We start from the raw sequence: 25693 nt of genomic DNA, 5'->3' as shown, positions 1-25693 counted from the left end.
ACTGCCTCCACTTAAGCAGGGCTTTCTCGGCTGCTGCGATTCACATGTCATCCTGGCCTGCTGCACAAGACAGGATACTGCGCCAGTGCTGTGTACACCTCAACCAAGGTACAGCCCAGCATCCATACAAATAGGCTTGCAACTCTGACAGGCATTACTATTCACACACAAACTCATACATGCGTTCACACATGCACAGTGGCAGACTCGACAGGCTACTGCAAGGTGCCAAACCAAAATAAAACTTCACTTCCATATGAAGGTGCTGTGTTAAATGAATAGTGTAACAAACTCTGTATATCCGGCAGAGAGGTAGAAATGTGAGGAGGAAACATTAATGAAAAAGGTTTTTATCATAGAGGAAAAGTTGCTGCGTTGCAGAGCTGTGATTTGTTGCTGTTAGCAGGCCTTTCATTCGAAGCAGACCAACTAAAGTACACAGTTCCCTCAGCCACTTTGTAGCTGTCACAGCTACTCTGCCCTCCTTGCTCGCCTGGAACACTTGACATTGTGTTGAAGAGAGCACAGCAGCTCTTATCGTCAGGGAATGACCCCCAGCGTGGAAGTAGGAACCTGGGTGGGACAAATTGGCCTGTAAGAAATATCAGTTCATGTGCACATGTTCACACGGCGGGATGACAAAAACAACTGAGTTCTGCCCATACTGGAGACGTGATAGTGTCGTCCGGTAGCCCCAGCCACGTCCAGCGAGTTGGACGCTCAGTTGCTTGCTGGGAGTAAGACAGACCTGGGTGTGAGTCATGCCTACATGCTCTCAGATGTGGGTCTTTGATATTCAGAGAGAGGGCTTCTTGTCATGGATTTAAAACCAGCCAGGAGCCAGGATCTGTGCTGGTGTGAGTGTGTGGGTGTTCACCTGCTTCAAACACACAAGAGTGTGTGAGGGAGGAAGGCAGGCACTTTCAAGAGTGAACTGAAGTCAAAGAGAGGAGAACAGAGAGAACGGCAAGACAATTCAGAGCCTGACAATGAAGCACTGAAAAGGGTAAACAGTTGTCAATGCACAGATTCAAATTCACACACCGAATTTTTTTTGTGTGAGAAAATACTAAATTATTGTCCTGGTTTACAGCTGGTGTAATGTGTCTATGAATTACATTCATTTCCTGGAGGCTTAACCACCATCTAACCATAACAATAAATATCACTTGCCGATTCCAAACCCTCACTTAACCTAATCCTAACCTCAGCCTAACCTTAAAGCAAGTCTACACCCTAATATTTAATGATTTACGTTGTGGGGACTTGTATTTTGTCCTCATAAGTAAGACTATAAGACCATAAGTCCTCACAATGTGACTGTGTTAACAGATTTTTGTCTCCACAACTATTGGAATACGGGTCCACACACACACACAGAGTTGAACTGACTTCCTGACAACTTATGTTTGTTTATACCTAAACTTGCTTTAAATATACATCGAGATATTTCCTCCTGCCCCACTGCACTGATAAACTGCAACTGACAGATCTTCTTAGTAAAATATTTAAGATACTGTTTGGACTGTTAAAATAGATCTGAAAACTCTTTGCTGCACGTTATAGTGATTAGAGCAGTCATTCTGACTCCAGCATGCTGCATACAGCTGTTTAAAAATGTGGGGCTTGGATCTCGTCCAAGCCCCCGCATCCTGCAGCCCGGTTTGTTGGGAGTAAAACACTGTGAGGAGACAGATGTTGACATATAGTAACCAGTGGATATTCATGTCTGGGAGGTCCAGCACGGCAAAATAAACTGGAATCATCACCTTGTGGTTGTTTGCCACTGTGCAGCTGTCAAATTATAGTTGACATCCATGTCTGTCCAGACTCATGTCACACATTTAGTAAAGACTTCAATAACATTTAATACAATTCATTAAGGCATTAATGCTATTTATCCCTGTACTGAGTCCAGTGAATAATTTCCAAACATGCTGTCTTCATTTAATGACTATTTTTTACAGAGTACAACAGAGGACTGACAGAGAGCTTCACCACAAGGTGCAACAACAATCACCTGAAGCTCAACATCAGCAAAACCAGAGAGTTTGCGGTGGACCACTGCTGTATGTCTATTAATGTGTAAATTCATTGAGAGACACAAAAAGACGTACAAAATGCAAATTCCATGCATTTGTTCATATGCTTGGCCAATAAAGCTGCTTAAGCGGAACATACAGAAGCCACACACACCTTCGATCCATTAGTGTCACCAATTCGGTATGTGACCACATGTGAAATGTGGTCACAATCTGCCCTTTCGTGTTATCTCGAGTTATGGTGGTGAACAAACATCAAAAAAATGTTTTTGCAAAACATTATGATGTCAAAGTGAAGTCGATCTTTGACCTTTTGGATATAAAATGTAACCAATTCATCATTTCATCATTCCATCCCCATTAGGCATGAGTGCATTCATTCTCGAGTTAGAGCAAAAAAACCTGTTCTGAGAGGTCACAGCGACCTTGAACCAATCAGTTCATTTTTGAGTAAAAGTGGATGTTTGTGCAAAATTTTTAGGAAAAATTCAGGGTAAGAGAAATGAACAATATAATAAATAGGTGATACATTTCATATCAGTTCAATCATCAGAACTCAAATATATCAGTGTGATCTTATTTTGTTCTGTTGCTGTCTTCTTCCACTTATGAAATCAGAATGTGCGCCTTTTTGAGGTTCCTGTTCTTTCAAAAACATCTCCATTTATAACAAAGCTTGATATTGAAATTGTAAACTGCACATACTGTATGCACACAAACATGCTACAACATGCACTTGTAGGACCTCACAAGCACTACTTTATCAGTGTAGGAACACAGGCCACTGATGAGGAGTAAAACAAACCCGGTGATACAGAGCGGAGAGACGCTGCAGTTATGACCTTTTCAGTGCATCTCCTATACATATTAACCTTGTAGGTGTAATGGGAGGGTGTGGGCGGGATGGACTGGCAATGGCTGTCCTTCAGGGACGAGTGTTGTGGGTGGGTGTGTGTGTGTGTGTTTGAGAGTGTGTAGAGGGGGAGGTGTACAGCTACTATTAGCGACACTAGTGAATGGATTCCATCAGCAGACTGGCAGACTGAATAAAGGAAACAGTGTGATTCATTTACTCCAGCTCCCCCTCCCAGCTGAACAGTCAAAACACATAGTCTGAATAGTTAGGAAATGTCACGGCTCTGACTGCACAATATCAGGCATGGTGGTGTGAGGTTATTCACTTCAGAAAAAGGCTTCTCACAACCATGTAACAAGTGGTTCATTTCAAGAACAGAACTCACTGACTGACTGATAACCAGGTAAAACACTCTTGACAGATCAATCCTTTAGCAGTGTCATATGTGAGAAAGCCAAGCTACTAAGTCAAGCTACTAATGAACAGTCTTTGAATTTTGAGAAGTTTCTACAGACATTTTGATACTGTTTTCTCCTTTGAAAGCCTGTCACAACAGAAATCCATAGTAATTTCTGTAAATCCAAGAAGACCAGGGGCCATGTTCACTTACCATTAGGAGTCCTGTTATATGGTGCCAGAAGGTCCTGGCAAACAGTTTCCACTGAACTGAGCTCTTCGTCAAGGTGCTGAGAGGTGTTTTTACTGAGGAACTGACAGAACTCCTGAGCTAAGGGAAGAAGTGAGGTTGACCCCGTTGCTATGGAACATCATGTTGCATGGATGATCTTACAATGTCTACAGTGACGGGTCTGATCGGTTACCAGAGTGTGTCAGTGAATTAGTATTTGTTATCACACAGAAGCACTACAAATAAATTGAGGGAGAGAGACAGACACACTGGTACGCGTCTTTCCACATTTTAAAAGGTTTACACACTTTGATTAATTTCATACATGAAACAAAACAAAATATTCACCTGTTAATCAGTAGGTGATGTGTTATTCTTTCTTTGTTGTACATGTAACTATAATTTAACCTGAAAATCCAGGGATGGTCATGAAACCAGCTATTGATTTAACTTTGATAGCAATTCTTCGTTGAGGTACACTTAATATACTGTATTATATTTTGGTTTCATTGGTAATTCTGGCAAACAGATGTATGAAGTTCATCAGCAATGTAAACACGTTTTTTTTTCATCATCTCCTGTGTTGTTGGTTGCTTTTTGGTGAGCCAAAACCATAAACTTGCTGTCGTCAAAACATGCTTTTTGAAAAAGTTATTCGTCCTTGTATTATTCCAAAACATAGAGATTTAGGAGTACTCTTACGTAAGTAACCTCTCTCAGACTTAGAACCAATTTTAGAGTAAAAATGCTTCTATCCTAAAAATCCTAAAGTTAGGACTTATCCTCTTATTTTTAGGAGCTACTTTTAATCTTAGTTTAGTGAGTGTGGCACCAGGATCTCTGTTCTCCATTATATAAGGTATTTTTAGCAGACCTTCCACTCTGAACCGCTTGTGTCCATAAAAAAAAGGCAGCAACCGAGGTAAGGGTAAATGAGTAATAATGGGAAGACGTTTTGGATAGAGCAAACTGATGCCTTCAATGGCCAGCAATCTTACAGGAGCATTATGTCTCTCTGCATGGTTATGTAAAAGCTAAAGAATATGAGGTAATTTTAAGAACCAGATGCTCCCTGTGGTGCCAAAACTGTTCCCTTGGCAAGTTTCTACATTCCAAGATAATATCATCCCTGAACACACTGAGAGACACATTACATTATTCGAGAAGTAGCGCCACGATCATCAGGTTGATGTCAAATGACTTCCATCACTTCCTCAATCAGCAGATCTGAACATCATTGAGCTCTTTTATGGAACATCATGGAGTGCAGAGTGCGAAGTGGATTTCCAGCTCCTTCATCCCTCAAAGCTTTCCTTCTTCAATGAAGGGTAAACATCCAATTACTTACAGTCCTGAACTTGTAAGGCAGCACTCCATAAGGGACTGAAAGTCCTCCAAAGGGTGGTCCTACTTCCTTATTAGGCGCTTGATGTTCAAACACTGTTAAAGATTTCCACTCTTTAAATAAAATATTTTCAAAGACATTTTCAACAACCCAGAAACTTTAAGTTTCTCTCTTTAGAAATCTCCTCTAAAAATATGATACCTACTTTAGTAAGGCTGTAACCAAGTGCGTCCAGGGGTGATGTATGTAATATCAGACCTAAGCACTACACACACCCACGCATAGTAACTTCACAGGCTCTAGTTTGAAGGCTGTAAATTTTAATGTTCATCAGCCCTGCAACTGCTTAATTTCCAGGTTTAACACACAACAGCAGAACTGGTACAGCTGGTGGCCACAAATGCAGAAGGTGGGTTTAATTAAAAGTGATTATGTTTGGTTAGCTGATCACAAAGAACCCACTGTTTTTAAATATAAACTTACAGGCTACAAGCTACTGACAATATGAACCTTTATCACAGCTGAATGTATAACATCTGCACGTTGATTAAATTATGTTAAACTAAGCACACTGCTCCTGGAAAATGCTTATGAACTGTCCAGGATCATCTGAAAAATACTGTGTGTAAATGTCTCTTGTAAACATCAGTTGGCATTATGATTGAACTCTTAAAAGAACTTAATTTACTTCCACTAAGGAGTAACCTGTTAATAATCTGACTTGCCCTGTCTTGCTAACTAAAGATGACAACATATTGTTTACCCCCAACATATTTCACATCAGGTACAGTTTTTACCTCCAAAATTTAGTGTGGACTTAAATTCTTAACTCTCGATCTGTTATTATATTGCAGATTTGTGAAGGCTGCGTAAAATCTTTGTCATGCAGGAGAATATAAATGAAAGGTTATTACTTTCAGAATATTTTAAGGTAACACTGCATTAAAAAAAAAAAAAAAAGATTTTTAAAGATTTCATAATTTCAAGCTCCATACAATATTCCTATTCCTGAGTAATCCTTAATTAAGGTATCTTTCATGTATTCTAAACGATTTTGTTGTTCATCCATCCATCCATCCATTTTCTATACCGCTTATCCGTCAGGGAAGGTGGAGCCTATCCCAGCTGACTACGGGCGAGAGGCGGGGTACACCCTGAACTGGTCGCCAGTCAATCGCAGGGCCAACACACAAAGACAAACAACCACACACTCTCACATTCACACCTAGGGGCAATTTAGAGTAGCCAGTTAACCTAATGTGCATGTTTTTGGTATTGTGGGAGGAAGCCGGAGAACCCGGAGAAAACCCACGCAGGCACAGGGAGAACATGCAAACTAGGCACAGAAGGGCCCAGACCGGGATTCGAACCTGGGACCCTCTTGCTATGAGGCGACAGTGACAGTGCTAACCACTGCACCACCGTGCCGCCCTATATATATATGTATATACCATATTTAATTCAAAATGCAAACTCAAAAAGATCTCTGTTAAAAATTTTTAAATGCATTTGTCAGGTTCCAGCACAGGTCAACAGAGGGGACGTGGACCAAACTAAAACTCAAATTACATGTCCAATACATTTTTCCCATAGATGGTTTCCGTCCTTTTAGCTAGTTCTTGTCATGCTGAGGTATGTTCATTATTTGTTACTTTTTCTGATAAGTTTGGTTTTAATCATATATTTGATACTATAAGAACAGGGGTTGACAGCTGACTACTACGAGTGATTGGGTCAGACAGGTCTATGGGCGAGAACCAAATACTGCAGCACCACCACCTGATCTCTACTGTGCAGACTCTAACTCCAAGAGACATCTCGAGTGCAAGATGGCAGGACTCATGTCCTAGATATTTTGGCTTCCATCTTCATATATGCCAATGGTGCTAATAGGTTTTTCAAATGTCTTTTGTAAAGAAACTGTTCAAAGGTAAATCTGAACCCTTTTTAAGATTTACTAGTGACATTATTGGTTGAAATTACACATTAAATTTGAGATAATTTTTTTTTAAAAAAGTGTTCATCCTGCTCCATTGAAATATAGCAATATAAGGAAGCTACTGTAAGAAAATTCTGCATCTACAATAATGTACGGGTTGCATGATGCTATTTTTCTTACTCAGTTCTGCTTATATAGATACAATGTGCAGAGTACATCTGTATCTTTATATTAAGTCTGATGAAGAAAGACAGAGCCTATTCCTCTCCTCAGCGCAGTAATTGGCTGGTCATGTCAGGAAGACACAGTGAGAAATTGACAACTAACAGAAAATTCCTCCCTCCTGTTGTGATCATTCGCTCCTGTTGAATATTAAAAATGACACATTAAAGAACATTACCTTGAAGCACTTGACTAGAACCAATGTGAGTCCATTTTAATGGCATACTGCTCGCTCATCACAGCCAATACTTGATAGGTATTATTATGAATTAGCTGCGCATGCATAACGGCAGGATGGGGAGTGATAGAAGGACCCCTTGTCTTAGAAAATGGAATTCACAACCTTTCCTTGGCTGTATTATGGTGCTGTCTTACTGCAGGGTGATACAGACATTCATATATGAGTTAACCAGAGGGTGTGATAAACTGTCAAGCCATCTTCTGCTTATTGATTTTTTTTTTTTTTTTTTTTTTTACAAATATTTACTTGTTTTAATACTAGAGTAGCCATAGCTAAAGGATGTTTCCAGAGTCCATGGAACCCTGCACAAGACAATCCATACTTTTTTTTTTCAAAAATCACATCCTGCGTTTGCTAAAGCAAGTCAGTCTCAGTTGGTGGGGCAGGTCGAGCACTCCTTGCTAAGCAGCACCTTATCTTTAATTATGTATAAGGCACAACTCACAGTGACAGAGAGGAGGTGCTCCTGAGAGTGACGCCTCGGTGGCACATGAACACAAGGTGATTGACCAAGTCACTACAAGGTCCAGTCACTAACATCTGAGTGGGCACTGACCCACTACACTGCCAGAGCCTTTGAGAGACTGGGGAAGGAGAAGGTGGGGTGCCCTGTACATCCACAACCCTCCCAAGTGGGGTGGAATTTCTGTCTGCATCAATTATTCAAGAACCATCTTAGATAACACTCGCAGGGCGGATGGATGAGGTCTATTTCTGTATAGTACTTCATAAAGATGAAGACAGGAGGCATTTTTTATTTCCTGTGCTGGTGCTTCAGACACCAAATAACCAGTACTCTCCTCTGTGCGACTAAGGTGGAGACTGAAGTGTCTTTGAAAAATGGTCTTAACGCACTCCACATTCTTTGCTCTTTGCCAACATTCCAAGATGTCAGCACTTTGTAGAAGATCTGAGGGACACATTTTTTCCTGCATCCTCGGAAATTTAATGTACAGCAGGTGTTGCCAACAGGGACCCTTACAAAGGTGACAAAAGCCTCTGAAAACTGTCCCTTCTCGGCACCTTCACCTCGTGCCCCCTTAATAATCCTCATCTTTTGTCAAGATTTCTGGAGCTCCAGCTCTATATTCTTTTATGGGTAAACAGACACAGGCGAGGAATACTGTTTTTGCAGTTATCTGCAATTCTCTGGGCACACCCTGTGAAGTACATGTCACAGTGCACTACAGAGCAACACATCACATTTGCGTGTGGTCACAACTGCAAGAAACTTGAAATCTACAGCCAAAAGGGCTCGACTCTCATTTTCTACTTTACAGAGGACTTCAGTAACAAGCATTTACTCAGCACTGACAATAACAGCAACTGTTATGACTGTGACACATCTTCAAGTCAGATGTAAACACTGACTGTCAGATGATGCCTTAGAGAGCTTTGATGTTGTTGGCAAAATATAAGAGCAGAGGATGAAAAACAAACATAGTGTAATGTGTCCTTCAGTCTTTCTAAAGATTTATCACTAGTCAATCTCTTCCTAATGATAATCATAATATTCACAGTTGCAATACATGAATGATGAGCACAATGCAACTAAAGAGAATGGCTGGAAGGCAAGTCGTGTTATTTATCTTGAACAAGGTCTAAAGGTTTAAACTAACTGTATCTGCTGGTGGAACGGACATGTCTGTGACACCCTGGGCTGCAACTGTAATATTATTTGACATACAAAGATTCCACCTGAGCGGATGTTTAGATCATCTGGACTAATTAAGGTGGACCGACTGCAGACACAACTCACTTTTGACCATGTCACCTGTAAATTCCATGTTCTCACTTCTCAAATACAACCAGTTACTTGACAACAACCATTTGTCAGGATTTTGGGGAAGACTGTTCCAGACCAGCAAACTCAAAGAAAGTTTTCGAGTACGACCTTAAACATTTCAGCTCATGTCACCAAAAACTGAATCTCTTATTGGTTCTTTTTCATTACTAAATAATTGCTATAAAAAAATTCATAACAGTATTAATTTAGGTTTGTATTTTAGCCTAAATGTTTTTGTTTTTTGCAACTGTAACATTTCCAGCACGACAGCCAAGTCAGTATATGAGCTAAATAATATCACAATGGAAACCATTCTAAAGTTTCAATAAAATAAATAATCCTGACCTCATCAAACTGAGTGAAGTTTAGAAAGAATGAAGAACACATACAACAGTCAGTATCAGTCATTCAACCTGTCATATGTACTTCGTCTGTCTGCAAGCAGGTAGAGAAAGGAGGGGATGGTTCTAGAATTTGCCAAATGTTAAGATATGTGGCAAACTAAACAGAAAAGACCAGGTAATGCCAGGGGCTTATCAAAACTACTGTCTTTAATAATTTAGCCCAGATGCCTGGCCTTTGTCCATTGTTAATTGTTCTTGTATTTGAATGTTTGCATAAAAGTGTAAAAAATTGTGATAAGACACACATGGCAGTAATACAGTCTGGCAAACAAGTGGCTGAGAAAGGGACAAAATAATCCATGCAGAGCTGCACCCGCATGGACCTTTTACTGCACTCTACTGTACACCCTATTACCTTTTAAATTATGTGGATCAGCACAAGCTTTCCAGGTGATTTCTTTATAGTGTGCTGTACTGATATATGAGTGTTGTCTTTAATGATTAGAGCAGCTGCGTTCAGTAATTTTAAATGTTTCCATGTGCACAGTAATGTCAAAGCAGCAAATATTATACATATATATATAGGACATTTAAGCGGCAAAACTAGAAGCTGTAGTTATGAATTTGACAGAACAGAGAAAACTCTGCAGAGGAAAGAGCAGCTTATGAAATAAATAATTTTTTTAGACAGCGCTGACAGAGGTCAGGATTTATCAGGAGAACGACTGCTTTTCTACTCCAAACTATTTTGCTATTTTGCATCACCAGTTTATTGCATAGCGGCAAATTGCACCAGCATACATACAAATTTGTACCTGCCAAGCAAAATTTGAACAGGTTGGTACATCTGCTATTTCATGTGCCTCTTGCCACTGGTAACACACATTTTCTCTTGGCTAAGGCATACTGAATGTTTCTGGTAATACAACAAGAATGAGTTAGCCCTTCCTTTAAGTGCCACTTTTAAGACCTGTCTGGCATTATTAGTCTCATCTAATTCATGTTCCCTAATGAGAGCTGTGAGTTGCACTTATTGACAAAACAACCATGTTATTGTGAATTTACTTTCATTCTCTTTTTTTTTTTTTGGTTGATTTCTGATTCAAAAACCTTATTTAATTAAATATTGTGAAAACAATCAACATAAACTGTTTAAAGAAAATTACTGTAAAAAATAATGATTATAACACTCTTAATTAGCAATGTCTACAATACAATTATTACCTAATTAGAACTTACAAATCTTTCAAACTGGTTGTGAATTGACTTAAATGAGCTTCATTGTTCTGCATAGTGAAAGTAGGAGAAGGACACAGAAAATAATAATGTTGCAAATATACTCTAGAGATCTGATGTCAGATTTGTTGAGTAACAAATGTCTTATTAACTATTTTTGTGACAGAAGTTGTGCAGAAATAGGTCATAAATAGGTTTTGAAATCAAGAATTGACAGCACTGGCAGCCATTGTTATGTGTTGTGTGCATAAATAGATGCTCTGGTGTGTGCATTCATGCTTCATGTTGATGTGTGATGCTTGTGTGTTCACAGAGTGTTATGCCTGCATGTCAAAGGATCTGAGACATTTGATTGTGACAGAATATCTTCCATACACATACAGTTATTTCTGTCACATCAATTTTTTTTTTTTTTGGGTGCAGTCCTGAGTGTTGGCTGTGATGCCATGCACACACACGGAGGGACGTGTACTGGGGTCATATGTGACCTGGGCTGGTCCCTGGTGAGCATGGTTCTACTACGCTGGTCCTGTCAGTCAGACAGCCAGTCAGTCAGCCAGCCACTTTCAGGAAAAGACTTGGGGAGTGAAGACACACAGTGAGAGAAGGAGCCCGACTGAACAGCAGTAAGACAAGTATTCCCTCCAGTCAATCACAGTCCATAGAAACGCTCAAATGATGCAGGATCTCTCAAGAGGCTTGCAGGGTGGAACTGGGTGAAGGAGGACCTAATGTCACAGTCCCCACGCTGTAGTTGGTTCCTGTCAATTATCATAAGTGACATGACGACTCTGAAAACTAAACTCTGTTGAGTGTTCTGAAATGACCGTATTACCGGTGTAAATAAAAAAAGCATCACTGCAGGTCTGTGGAAGGTGTTAATCCCTGACTAATGAACTCTGCCTCTGCCAGTAGCTTCCCTGTTGCATCCCTGGACATCTCCACCTGTGTGTGTGTGTGTGTGTGTGTGTGTGAGAGAGAGGGGGTTCAGAAAGAGAGGGACAGGCTCCACTCTCCCGTCCCTCAGCCTGACAGGCAGAACTCAGCCACACAATTTCACGGTTTGTGGGCAGTACACACCACTGCTTTTCCCATCCCTGAGACCCAGAGACCCACAGTGTGTGTGTGTGTGTGTGTGTCTGCGTGTGCTAGCCCGTGCATATGAACATGAACACACGCACACACACACACACGCACGCACACACATATATACAGACAGACATACACACATACCTCCTCCGCTCTGCTATTAATACTAGGGGAAAGTAGAAATCAAATATTAATCCTTCAACACCCACCTGGAATTGAAAAAAAATGAGTGGACTTACCATTTTGTTATTGATTTCATGAAAATGAATTTCACAGACTTTCTCTACGATGTCTTCACTCTCAAAAGTTATGAAACCAAATCCTATGCAGAGAGAAACAGAGAAGGGAGGGGGGAGGGAGAGAATGAGTTAGTGGAGAGCCTTGACAAAACTCCAGTGACTAAAAGAAAATGCACCACAAGATGGAATATTATCAGCAGCCATATCTAGAAACTATGTGAGTACATCTGTGGAGACTGGCTTGGGCATGGAAAAGAACAAGTCAAGAACAAGACAGACATTGTCCTCTTTAAATCAGGAATATGATGAAATCTGCCACATTATTAAGGGCACTCGAGGACCTCTTCTACAAAGAGAAGACGGAAAAACAGCACAAAGCTCATTTAATGAGATTCAGGGAGCTAGGGCCCAGCATCTGAATTTCATTAAATGCATTTTGTGTTCTTTTTATTGAAATCTCACTGTATAACAAGCCCTCGTTTTTATGTTAATGTCGGCCTTAGAATGAATGCATCGTTGACAGTGGGATTTTCATGCCATATTTATAGGATAAAAGCTTAACCCCTCTTTTAACACAAAGACTGAGAGACAAGATGGTTTCAGACTTTTGAACACAAGTGGATTGCAATGCTCTCCTCTGTGTTTTGATGGCGATGCACAAAGCAATCTAGCTTCTGTATAGCCGGGGTTGAAAGGAATACTGATATTCTATTACTTTTGCAAAAGAGGAAACTGCACAAAAGAGAAACAGTTAGTGAATAAAGCAGCAAGTGGGACTGAAAGGAGATGTGTTTCTTTTCAAAACGGCAAACACCCGACGATGAAGTAAAATCACCTCAGATTGAGCTTAAACAGCTGTCACTACAGACAACACACCATCTGACAGTGCCACAGCTTTATTGCCACAGAATGTCAGATGATACAGTAAAAACAGTCACCTACTGAATGTGAAAAACGACTGATACGCTAACAGGACACAAGAGTCCAAATATTACTTGTTGACTGAACTGAAGAATGCAGTACATTGTCCTATTCATACGAGTTAACACAAATCCATATGGTCAGGCATCAGCTCACAATCATCATCCATTTCACAGGACAAATTTCAAGGTCAAAGACTCCTGGGGAAGCTGCACATGTGCATGTAAACACATACTCTCATGTACTGCATACTGGGGTCTAAACACACACAAAAAAATGTGTGAACAGTGCAGTAACTGAACCATTCATACCAGGACTGGAATTAACAACTATTTTCATTACAGATTCAGCTGATTATTTTCTCAGTCGATAAACTGTTTGGTTGTTACAAAGAACAGAAAACGAGGGAAAGATGCCCATCAAAGAGCTAAATGTGTTTTTTGAAATGTCTCGTTTTGTCCAACCAATAATCAAAAACCCCAAAGTGTTCAGTTCACGATGACATTACAGAAAAAAACAGGAAATCTAAGATGCTGGAGAAGATGAAACCAAAGAATGTTTGGTGTTTTGACTTGAAAAATGCATAATTCTAATGGTTTAAAACCACTAATTTTGTGTTGATGAGTGATTGACTCATTTATTGGCCAACTGTTGCAGCTCTAATTTATACTGAGGAAGTTACTCCTTGAGTATTGCAGGCTATGTGATGAATCAATGAGCAGGACTACTAAATGGCTGTATTGGATTCTCAGGATTTTCAAATCAATGTGATTAAATACTTTCATTTTTCAGGTATTTAATTCACTCAATAAGCTGATTCCCATTTGGTCAGTTTTCATATAAACAGTTAACCACACTGATCATATCATACTAATATCACAGTATTAGATTACATACCGTATATCACATAAACCTTTGCATATATTGCAGCCACCCCTACTGTATGCATGCCGTTCGGGAAATATTTAGCTGCTCAAGTGTCTCCAGATTCACACCCATTCAGAAGTGGCAAAATGAGGTGTACTATAATACATTAGCTTCCTGAGCAGCTTATTCTATTAATTCATCAGATTTTCCAGAGAAAGACACATTTCTTTGTTCAGAGCTGCTGCTTACAAGCCAGCCTGTCACAAACACTGGCATTTATAGTTCTGTCATAAAGTCTTTATCTCTCACTCGCATTTTTCTTTTCTGCTCCTCCTCCATCTCCTCCACCATAAATAACAAACCCCTCTTCTGCTGCTGACACAAGCTAGAACATATCCAAACAGCCAGGGTTGTGAACCCAATGTGTGAACTGATTAAACATGGACATCATCTAATCTGACGAGATCTTATGAGACAGAATATCAATTTCCACCGAGACATCTCAACACTGGCTTGGTGGCGACACAGGTGTGAGGTGGGGGGAGACAGGGGAGCTGCTGATGACGACAGGCAGAACTGGGGTGGGGAGCTGCACCCTCTTCCCCTGCTCACCCCACCTTCATGCCAGCGCAAGGAGCACTTTTGACAACCAACAAATCAACCGCCAGGAGTAATTTGTCATGGAGAAGTGTTGGTAGAGGGAGTGTGGTATGAAGGGGCTGGGGTGGAGAGACAGACAGAAAAAGTGACAAGGAAGGAGGTTAACACACATGGCCCCTGTCGCCACACTCCTTCCTGCTGCTACAGGCAGCTCCTCCATCAAGTGACAGGACATTTTCCACTGCACCATTATATCCACCAGGGTCAGGGCCAAGCCACGCCACTACTGATACCACCAGCAGGGCCCTTCCATGACTGGGTCTGTTTGAATGAACAAAAAAGACATTTTGCTGTAGTGTAAACTACATCTGGAACATGCTCTGTACTTACGAACACACACAAATCCCCCCACACAACAAACATACCTATTCTTCTCTCTCCTTGGCTTAGCACACACCTTCTTGTTCAGTCCCCTCTGGACTGTCTGAACCTCTGGCCCCACCATTACAGCACAGTCCTTTGCTCTACTATCCTATTTTCCAGACCTTACAGACAATTACAGGCCACAAAATAGCACCAACAGAAGCATTCCTCTCTCCTATCCTCCTTCTGCAGGGTGTCAGCAGAGCGAGATTGTCCTCATGGATGCTGGCCCTCCTCTTCCAACTATCCACACATGGCAGGAGGCTGACCTCCACGAGACTATTAAAGACTGTCAGCACCGGCAGACACAAGGAGAGAGGTGTCAACACACTCACACTGAAGAACCTTCCCACAGCTTAAACAATACCCTGTAAATGGAAACACATGGATGTCTGCTCGGACGGCTGATAATAGGTGTTGTGTGGCTACTGGCTGAGGCCTCTTGGCTGCACTTTCTCACACTTATTAGCGAGAACTGGGCTTGGCCTCATCTCATCGCTACCCAGAATCGGCAGGGAGCCTACTTTCACGGCCTTTTACCAGCTTCATCATACTCGGTCTTTATTTCACACTCATTCCAGGTTTCTCCGCTTCTGTTGCTTTCATGCTTTTCACCCCACCCCCACCCTTTCGACCACCACAGCCCCCACTCACACCCAAAAAAAAAAAAAAAGCTGATTCTGCCAGAAGCAGATAATGGAAAACTTGCAAACTGATGCTGCAAAGTTGACTTTGACTTGAAAAGTGGTGTCACAGCTTTTAAATTAGGAGCGGTTTGAAGCCTAACAGGGTTCTCAAATGCATTAACCACCAATGCAAAGCATGTTTAAACTCTTCTCTCAAATTTTCCTTTTGATGCCTGAGATGACTTGCATATGCACAATTAAAAACCAAAAAAAAAAAAAAAAAAAAAACACATTATCATTGGGTTACATATTTCTTACTGGCCTCTCCTTTCAGAGGTGCTTATTTGTCAAAAAATATGAGCTAGTGGAAGTAGAAGTGGAAGAGGAGTGTCATTATCTGCTGTGCATTTAGTCCATCAAGATCTGCTAAGCTTGTAAGAGCATAAACATGCGGCAGAGTTAAGGGTGAAGTAAATTTATAGCTGCTACATGTAGGAGACCTATCCTAGCTCCCTAATGACTGCAGCTAAATATACTGCAATAAGTACATGAAAGCCAAGGTAAAGCACATATGTATTAGCAGTGATATAGTAAGCCCTGGCGCTCATTACCCAATCCTTTCTAGGTCACTGTAAAACATGAACAGAATCAAAAGACAGGGAACATTTTTTAAAAAGGAAGCATCTTAGTTATTTGTATTTATTAGTTTGTCTGTGTGTGTCGAGTAACAATTTTATTTCAGCACAAAATACCTCATCTATCCTAGCACACACAGTAGTAACTGTAATGCTAGTTTTGGACAATAAAGAAATGTGGATCATTATTTTAGTTACCACAGACTCTTGAATATCCAAAACCCATATCTTTTCTAATGCTTTGATAAAACGGGCTGCATACAGCATGTAATGAGAGCAACCTGCTGCTAAGCAGCTGACTACCAGTCCAGTTGACATAGAGCGAACAAGTGGGGCACCTGGAGGAAGTCTCAGACCTGAGACCTACACAAACAAGGAGTTTAATGATACATTCTAAATACATAAACAGCTTTGCAGCTATAAGAGCTTCCATTCTTTTGGGAAGGCTTTCCACACTATTTTGGAGTGTTTCTCTGGTGTTTTTTGCCCTTTCATGCAGTAGAGCATTTATGAGGTCACGCACTGATGTTGGACCAAAAGGCCTGGCTCTCAGTCTCTGTTCCAGTTCATCCTAAAGGTGTTTGATGGGGTTGAGGTCAGGGCTCTGTGCGGGCCAGTCAAGTTGGCTTTATGGACTTTGCTTTGTGCACTGGAGCACAGTCATGCTGGAATAGAAAAGAGACTTCTCCAAACTGTTGCTATAAAGTTGGCTGCATAGCTTTGTCCAAAATGTCTTGGTATGCCAAAGCATTAAGATTTCCCTTCACTGGAAGTAACGGACCCAGCACAACCCCTGAAAAACAGCTCTATGCTAATACCTTTGTCTCCATAGTATATACATATATACTGTAAAGGTATGCTTAACTACTGGGTTGTAGGTGTAACCCACATGCAGCTACATCTGCTCCAGCTTTCTCTGAGTGAATTGTTTATCCTGCCCTAAATATACGTGATCAAACTTTTACCTCTCCAATCAGTAATAAATCTACATGGAGCTCCCGCATTGCCTGTCTGTCTGTCTGTCCCAGCCTCCAAGTCACATCTTCTTGTAATGCAGCAAAGCAGACAGAGGCAGTCCAAACACCCACAGCACAGTTAGAGGCCTTTGATCACTATTTCTGTCTGTTATTACTGGTGATCCAGAGCTCCGGGCATTAATCCCCTGTTTAATACAGTTAATGTTATGAACTCTCTAACAGAACAGGGCACATATAGCTGAGAGTAGAGAAGAGAGAGAGAACAAATTTGAAAAAATACTGTCACTAGAAATGGCTAAGTTTTCACTGAGCCTGGAAACACTGAAAGTTCTCTGGTGCATTAGATTTGTAAATCAAACTTCCAGTAAAAAACATGGTTGACAGTTAAAAGCAAAGCAAAGTTTGAAAATGTTTGAAATTCGTCTCAAATTCAGTTTGGGTGAAAAATTCTTTAATAATCAACCCAGGGAAGGAAGAATAATTCAAAATAATTGTCGGCTAGAAAGACAGATCATATGAAACAAAAGAAGAAAAAATGGAAGGTGGGGAAGGAAGACGTCTCCTCAGCACTTGGAGCAGAAATAACAGAGCTGTCAGCTGAGGTCCGTGGGCCAGAGAGGAGGTACAGTGGTCCATCACAGGTTTATAGTAACAAGGGTGTTTTTTGGTTTAGCACATGTTTGCACATGTAGATCTTCTAATGTTGTTACAATGTTTTAATCAGTCTTCTACAAATGCAAGCACAGACAGATTAAGTACGACGGTCTGTATTGGATGAGTACATACTCAAGGATCAACCTGCCAGTCCTCATAGCTCCGTAAATGCAGGTTCCTTTTGATAACCAGGTTTGACGCTGGGTAAACAAAAATGCAGGTAAAAATAAAGATGGACAATAAAAAATGAATTCCTGAAACGTACAATACGGTGAGTCATGGCCAATGTTTTAGAGAAGACAACATTCAGAGAATGAGACCTCTTGTTGCGTTGTTGGTTTAGCTGTAAGATAACAACATAATAGTTCTTTTTTGGCTTTTCTTTACAAATAGTAATGCATGTGTATACAGCAGCCCACCACTTCAATGTGCAAAGTACTGGTAATGGGTGAATGTGCAAAGCATCAGTAATAAGTGAGGGAAAAAATTAAAGACTCTTGAAATATCTCGTCTCTTACTGCTCACAGGAAATCCAACCATTTTTTGATTTCAACATAGATAAATAAAATACAGATTCAATAAAATAAAATAAAAAAATACACACCAGTTTTATCACTCTGATCTTTGGTATTTATATGGCCTTGGGCATGTCATACAGACTGAAGTGTTTCCTGAATGAGAGGACCACCTGGGTATACGGAGGGCATTGTATCTGGCTAAATTAGAATCAGTGAAAGACCCAGGCATGATGGTCTGATTCCCCAAACAAATAAAACAATTATCCTCAAAAGAAATACATACAAACAAACTTGCTCTCTTATTTAAAATTCCAGTTAATTCACAGTAAATTAATTTTTGTCAGAATTTAACTTTGTTTTCTTATTGTAAATATTGTAATTCCAATTCTAATTATATGTTTATATTTTGTATTTGCACCTTAGTCCTTTTATGTGTAAACATATGGCAGTGAAACTGATTCTGATTATGGCTCCCTAAAAACGTGTGTTTTAAGAAGAGACTCCCCCCCCCCAAGCTTGTCACTTGTATGACAGAATTCTCCCGGGAAGCAACAGTACAAAGCACGGGTTAAGGCCACATTGAATAAGGTTAATAAACACTACATTGTGTGTTTTATTTACTGGAAGATAAGTGTATGACTCATCTACTGACTCCTTGTAACCCTTAACATTAATGAAAATGGGCCATCGGCTTGGCTAGTGGTGTCTCAGCACTGTACTGTTCCAGTCAGAGTGCTCAACACGTTACTGTTGTAAAAAGGACTTCCTCTGACCTGAAGTGCATAAGTCCAGCATGTTGGGCAGAATATACTTGGTTTGGGATCTGAGGTCAAGCTCACAAAATGACGAATAAATAAATAAATAAATAAATAATACAAATACAATAAAACACAGGATATGGAAGACAAGAAAAAAAAAAACATCAGGGAACAACACAAAATAGTTCTTTTAACATACCATGGCAATACTTGCATTTACCCTCCTACTGTGAGAACAGGATGAGGGACTTGAAAAACTGTACAGATGGATGTACTATATGCTTTTACTAAATGATTACAGCAACATAAAATATGCCTGCTTTCTCTGCATTTTGCAACTGGGCTCAGCATGCATGCTGGGGAAACTAGTTTGTCTGCGCCTCTATGTAGGTCAGCTTTCCGAGTTGGCCATCAATTTCCACTGTCCTACTTTAAGAGACATCCCATCTCCATACAAACACACACAAACATGAACACACACATTTAGAACATTTGCATTACATATGATGGCCGTAACCTGGACTCGTCATTGATCATATTACTGCTCCAATCGCAGACCATTGCTTACATCATTTGTAACCATGGTTTCAAGAAATCTTGGTTGACACAAATTAGGGTTGTCAATACATGCCCAACTGGAGTGTAGTCAATGGGAAAAAGGCATCTGAATAGTAACACACTGTGTGTGTGTAACTGTGAAATGAATGCAGCTCTCTCCACCTCTTTAGTATACTTTCAAACCATATACCCATGAGTGTGAAGTTCTTTCTTCCTATATGATCACAAGGCTGCTCAAGCTCAATGAAGGCAATTATCCAAGAAAAAGGTCACTAAAAATGGCTTTACTTACTCCCACCCAGACAGCAGACTAAAGGGCCATAAAGAGCTAAAAAGAGCACTTGATGGAAGAAGTCAACAAAACAAACAAAAGCCAACACAAAAATTCAAACAAATAAGATGAAAGTGGTTACGATCCTGCTCCAAGCAACTTGAGAAGATTTGGACTGTCAGGAAGGAAAACTACTGACTTGAAATAACTCATCATGGTCATCATGATATGCTATTGCTCTGTTGATGGATATAAATTCACTTTCAGAAATATCTGATGTAGCTTATGACTTTCACTGAAGATGTGTTTCACATGAGAAAATTGAGTAACATTTTATATTTACATTTGCAAAACAAAAAACCAGTTGCACAGATTATAATGATGAAAGGATTTTGACTCTCATCACAACTGCTTTCAAGATAATTGCAAAAACTTAAACTTAATTAACTTAGTGTTACCTTGTACGATGTACGTGCTGCATAAACAGAAACATGCTGCATATACAGAAATGTGCTGCAAATAAGGAAACAAATGCAAAAAGAAAACGCCGCATATCCATACAACGGAAGAGCTCCAGGGCTCTAGGGGCAGTGCTGAGCTTCCACCCGAGAGACAGACAACAGATGTATAAACGTGTGGAGCAGATGAGTACATGAGAAGAGGAAAGTTATATTGCTCGACACGGTTATACATCCGTTGTCTGTCTCTTGGGTGGAAGCTCAGCACTGCCCCTAGAGTATTATATTATAGTATTATAGTATTATATAGAGTATTTCTGTATTTGCACCGTGTTTGTACTTGTTGGCCACCGTAACCTTGAGGTCAATAAGTGTCATTACATGTGCTTAAGTAGTTTTGGTGTTTTTACAGTTTTGCATGAACACTTTCAGCACAGAAAAAATTTAAAACTGAACTTAAGAACAGATGTTTGGAAATTCAAAACAATGTGAAATATCAAAATTCCAGAGAGGTTCAAATAGGCAATGTACCTATACAGACGCTGTAATGATTCAGAATCTGTGGGAGCAGCAAAGAAACACTTTTGGACAGAATATCAGACGATCTATAAAGGTGCAATGGGTCTCGCTGAACCCACAGAACCCAGGAAACTAACATGAGCCAGTCAAAAGTTATAGGCCAAAATGTGAAGTTTGTTGTTATAACGCCACCACTGGCCAATCAGTATGTATCGTTTTGACAGCACAAATGGAGAAATTCATAAACTATTTCAACTCTGGCTATAGTCTACAGGGAATTTCAGAACAGAGCAAAAAAAAAAAAAAGACTGCAATTTACATATTTAAATAGATTGTAATATCATTTTGGGCCAGATCACACACCCCTGCTTGTAGAATTGTAGATGTGTAGGCAACAAAGAATTCGCAGAAATAAAAAAAAGCACAGTAAAACAACAAACATGTTCCCACAAGGCAAACTGCAAGGTGAAGTAACTGATCAGAGCAGAGGAAACGTTGTGGGGACGATTAACTCTTTTACCCAAAGGTGGGCTGCCAGAGAGCCGGGCATGTTCACAAGTGCTTATCTGTGTCATCAGATGGGAGAAAATCATCCTGCAGGTCAAACCTGACAAAGACCTTTTGTCCATTTGTAAAGCAGCTGCAGCTCAGGACTTGACCTGAGGACTGAACAGCCTCCTTAAAAAGGTGCCAGTGTCTCTATGGAGCAAAAAATGAAGCTGATGAAAAAGACTTTTCACCAGCTTCATCATCACCCCATGTGTAGTATATTTTTCTGATTATTATTCTCCTTGTGCTTGCTCTACTGTCTAAAAATGCAGGGGTAGAAATGGTCATAAAATACTTGGATCTTTTACCTAAATATGAATATCAGTGCACAATGATTAAATATTAATCAAATTAAAATAATATATTTAACTAAAAATATATTTAATTATATTTAAAAGTATCAGTACAACAATGCACAATAAATTCCACTAAGAGGACAGATAAAGGCTAAAAGCTAAGCTAAACTTCAGACATGTCACAGTGGATATGGAAAATTTCCTGTATTTTCTATATTGTGTATTTATTACAATTAAGCAATTCATAAATAAAAGGCTGGCTGTTGGCCTGGGACAAATAAGACAACTAAGTAAACAGTTACTGAATAAGTCCTAACGTCAGCCTTCACAAAACATAGGAGTAAAATATTTCCCAGTGTATTAGTAAATGTATAAAGTTTAAGTATAACAGAAAATAATAAGCTCTTGCTCATCAATAAGCACCACTTAGCACACAAAAGTATTCCCTGATCTGGATTAGGCATTGTCGGCCATTTGCTGAGCCAAATTCATCATGCACCATCGTGATTGGCACAGTTGTTTAAAATCATTAAACGAGTGGCATCAGTGGTTGAGAGGTTAATGATTAGTCACGATATATTCAGTTACATATTCCACTTCATCCAAACAAGATAGTGAAGTGCACATTTAGCAGCAAAATGCACTGAGTTACATCCTCATTGTCCTTGCGCACATGACCTAGCACTTTGCCATGGTGATTGTGCCGTGAAACTGGAGCTCTATATGGGTTTTTTACGCTTGTGAAAACACATTCATGCGTTTCATGTCACCCAAAAATGTCAAGTCCCGGAGATTTAGAATCTGACAGCGGTGCTGGAATCTCGAAACATGTTGGCAATGCAGACCCTAATGCTGACACTTAACCAGGACAAATGCAGTGACTGTTTGTGCAGTTTGTGACAAGGTCATGAGAATACTTGGGCTGGTTCCCAATAAGCTTAGTCCATTTGGGAAAGGAAAAACTGTCCTTTCATTCTCTATATCTGCAGCTGTCGTTGGCTTTCCACTTTTAATATCTTTTGACGAACCTTCTCTTGGCACTTGGTGTGTGGATGATGACTGAGCTAGCTGCTCCTGGTGGATCCACCCTACAGCACTAACATCACTGTCCAGTAACTTTCAAAAAACACAAAAGTGCACTGAAACACTCAATTACATTAAAACATGTAAAACCTTCATACGCATACATTGGGTTAATGATCAATTAACAACGTCCAAATTTTTGGACCCAATACAAAACAGACTCATGGAAAATTTCTTCAAACCAAGCACGCATAAAAACAAAAGAGACCCGAGGACAGTTAGACCCAAACCCGAAACAGAGCCGAGGATAATTAGGCCTGATTTAAAATATGGTTTACCCAAACAAACCGAATACAGAGATAGCACAACACTGGCAGCACGATGATGTACCAGCAATTAATGAGCGGCTGCGATATAAAAAAGCAGCAATAAATGTATGTGAAATAAAATAAGACCAGAGTAGACCAAATATAATTTAGAAATGGGTGGACAGTACATGCTGGTAGGAGTATATGGTCAGTTATTATTTTTGTTTTCTGAGCAAATTAGAAATATCCCTCTCTCATCTATCTTTATCACTGAGGACTCACTGAAATTTAGTTTGACAGTGTTGTTTAAAAAAAAAGGTCATTGTGAACCTAACCTAATCGATGAAGGGACCTCTATCCATGATAAGGTGATGGAAAAATTAATGCTCTCTCTTCTGGGGTAATCCAATTCTGATGGCTAATATCCATAGCACAAACACACATTCCCACACACACACAGAAACTGAGACAACGGCCATGTGTGCAAAAGAGACACAACCTCTGAGAGAGGGCCAGAGCTTCTATGCTTCAGGTACTCTTATCCCACCATCTCTTCATGATGCCACTGCACTTGCCTGAAGACATATTGTATCTGCGAGGGCCAAGACAGCACCTCGTATACTGAATACACAGTGTAAGTAGCTACAGATGAAGAGGCCAGAGACAAATACAAGCAAGGGTAAGATAGCAAGCCAGCAAGACAAGTGGTTCGAATATGATTTACAGAACTCTGCAAAAACCAACCTGAAGATAATTGCTCACACTGATAGAATTTCTTAAGTACAAATGGAGTATCAGTGTAATGAGATCCAACGGTTTGAACCACAAGAGGATTCTCCTTTCAAGAATGTCAGACTCTTTTGTGCCAAGCAATAGGCCGAGCCTAATAGATGTCTCAATTTCTATCACATACAGTAACAACCAATGCGGGGAGGAGGCGGTGGGACGTGCGGGCAGGAGCCTTTCCAAAAGGCTTTGAGAAGGCGTGATGAATTTCTTTTGAGGTTTGAAGCAACGTGGGACTTGAAATGAATGAAACAGATATGCACCTTTTGTGTTTTCTGACCTATTGATATAGATATCAATTTCATTAAACTTGATTAGCATTTCTCATTCCTGACAAAAGCAGAGAGTCAGAAAGGGGGAATAGTGAGTCGCAAGTGTGTGTGGAGACAAAGAAAAGCAGATCACTCAGAAGTTTGTACGTGAAGAACAGCTTTTGGTCTGAAGAGAAAACCTGGCAGGATGCTGTGGTTGCCAACAACTCCCACCAGAACCTCTACGTGGGAATTCACTCAGGGACTAAAAGCATTTAATCAAAATAATCCTCTGCAAACAACAAGGCTTTAAAGCAGTGAATTACGTGCAAGGAGGTTGCAAAGTAAAATTGATTTAAGTGAATTAGGCCTCTCATTGCCTGCATGGCCAGATTGTTATCAATATTTAAGCATGGGGTATATTTAAAGGCGTGACACAGTAGCAGTTCATCTGAAATGAAGAACACTGATGATGCCACTTTGCAGAAGCCCATTACCATTTAGTAGAGATTGCTTTCACTGAGTGAGCCAAATGCTTAGAGGCGGAACTGCCACTTGTGTTTACTTTACAGATGCTGTTATGGTGTTACGGTAAGGAAGAGTACTGTTCTCAAAGAAAGCCTTTCCCATTCTCCACGTGTGCACTCACAAAACACACACACACACACACGCACGCACACACATACACACAGGAGCTCAAATCATGACATCATGGACTCATCAGGCGATTCATGATGATGTCATTCTGATACTATTGACCCTTGTAATCAACCCAGGCTTCGCTGCTTCATGAAAACTCCTCTTTCATCAAACGTCTCTCTCTCTCTCGCTCTCTCTCTCTCTCTCTCTCACACACACACACACACACACACACACTTGCGCATGCTGGCACAAAATTAGAGCTCTGGGGTGCTCAAAGTAAAGCAGCATAGTTCAATTGCAGACAGAGTCTGTTCACAACATCCAGGCTTCATTTAATTGCTTACTTGCACTATAATTGGGTATATAATCAAACGATAAACTGAACACAGTGCAGCTTCTTCATAACTTCAGAATATCCTTTCATCAGTGCCTATGGGCAGTGATTAGCATAGATGAGAAAGCTCGATGGATGGTCATAACTGCTGCTTATTTATGTCTTTGTTGAAGTTATTCTTCTCATTGATTTATGTTTATCTTTTATGTTAGCTCTACCAAAGAAACACCTGGGGAAGGGTTAACAAAGGTCTTGGTCTCATATTAGCATAGATTCATAAGGACAATATTAAGAAGTCATAACATCTACTGTCTCTCAAAGCTCTGGTAAGCGTGTGGAGACGTTCTACATGCAGATGAGGCAGACCGCTCAGCCCTCAGATGAGGTTTACAAGACCTGGACCACCCAGACTGCAGCCTCCGTGCTTCGGCTCTGCTGCTGCACACAGGGCAATACAGTCACGGCTGCTGTCATTTAAGCAGCCACTGAAACTATCACACTGCTAGCTGGTTTTCATCATTGTTATGTTAGTTTATTGAAGTAAACACACTACTGTTAGTTTAAAACTCATTTACATTCATATTTTCATATTCAGCTTTTACCATAACAGAACAAAGTCCCTGCATGCCTTACATTTGCTTTGTCTACATGTAGTATGTATGGATGTAAATAGTCCCTGCCTCTACGTCCACTCACCCCTGCTTCGACTCTCCCCACACAAACCTAACCTCAACATTTCTCCTTTTGCAAGT

The 25693-nt window shown here is 40.2% G+C and overlaps 1 protein-coding gene across 10 annotated transcripts in view; it reads right to left on the bottom strand.

The window, feature by feature from the left end:
* Positions 1-25693, bottom strand: part of LOC124070381 (RNA-binding protein Musashi homolog 2) — a 230565-nt gene that overhangs the window by 52185 nt on the left and 152687 nt on the right. For all 10 annotated transcript variants that reach the window (XM_046410253.1, XM_046410252.1, XM_046410251.1 and 7 more), the window contains exon 8: positions 11968-12050. In XM_046410253.1, coding sequence (XP_046266209.1) covers positions 11968-12050 — 83 coding nt within the window. The remainder of the gene's footprint in view (positions 1-11967; positions 12051-25693) is intronic.

Source organism: Scatophagus argus, chromosome 14 (assembly GCF_020382885.2).
Source record: "Scatophagus argus isolate fScaArg1 chromosome 14, fScaArg1.pri, whole genome shotgun sequence".
In the NCBI taxonomy this organism is placed as follows: Eukaryota; Metazoa; Chordata; class Actinopteri; family Scatophagidae; genus Scatophagus; species Scatophagus argus.
Note: the sequence above shows the minus strand (reverse complement) of the source record. Positions and strands in the feature narration are given on the sequence as shown.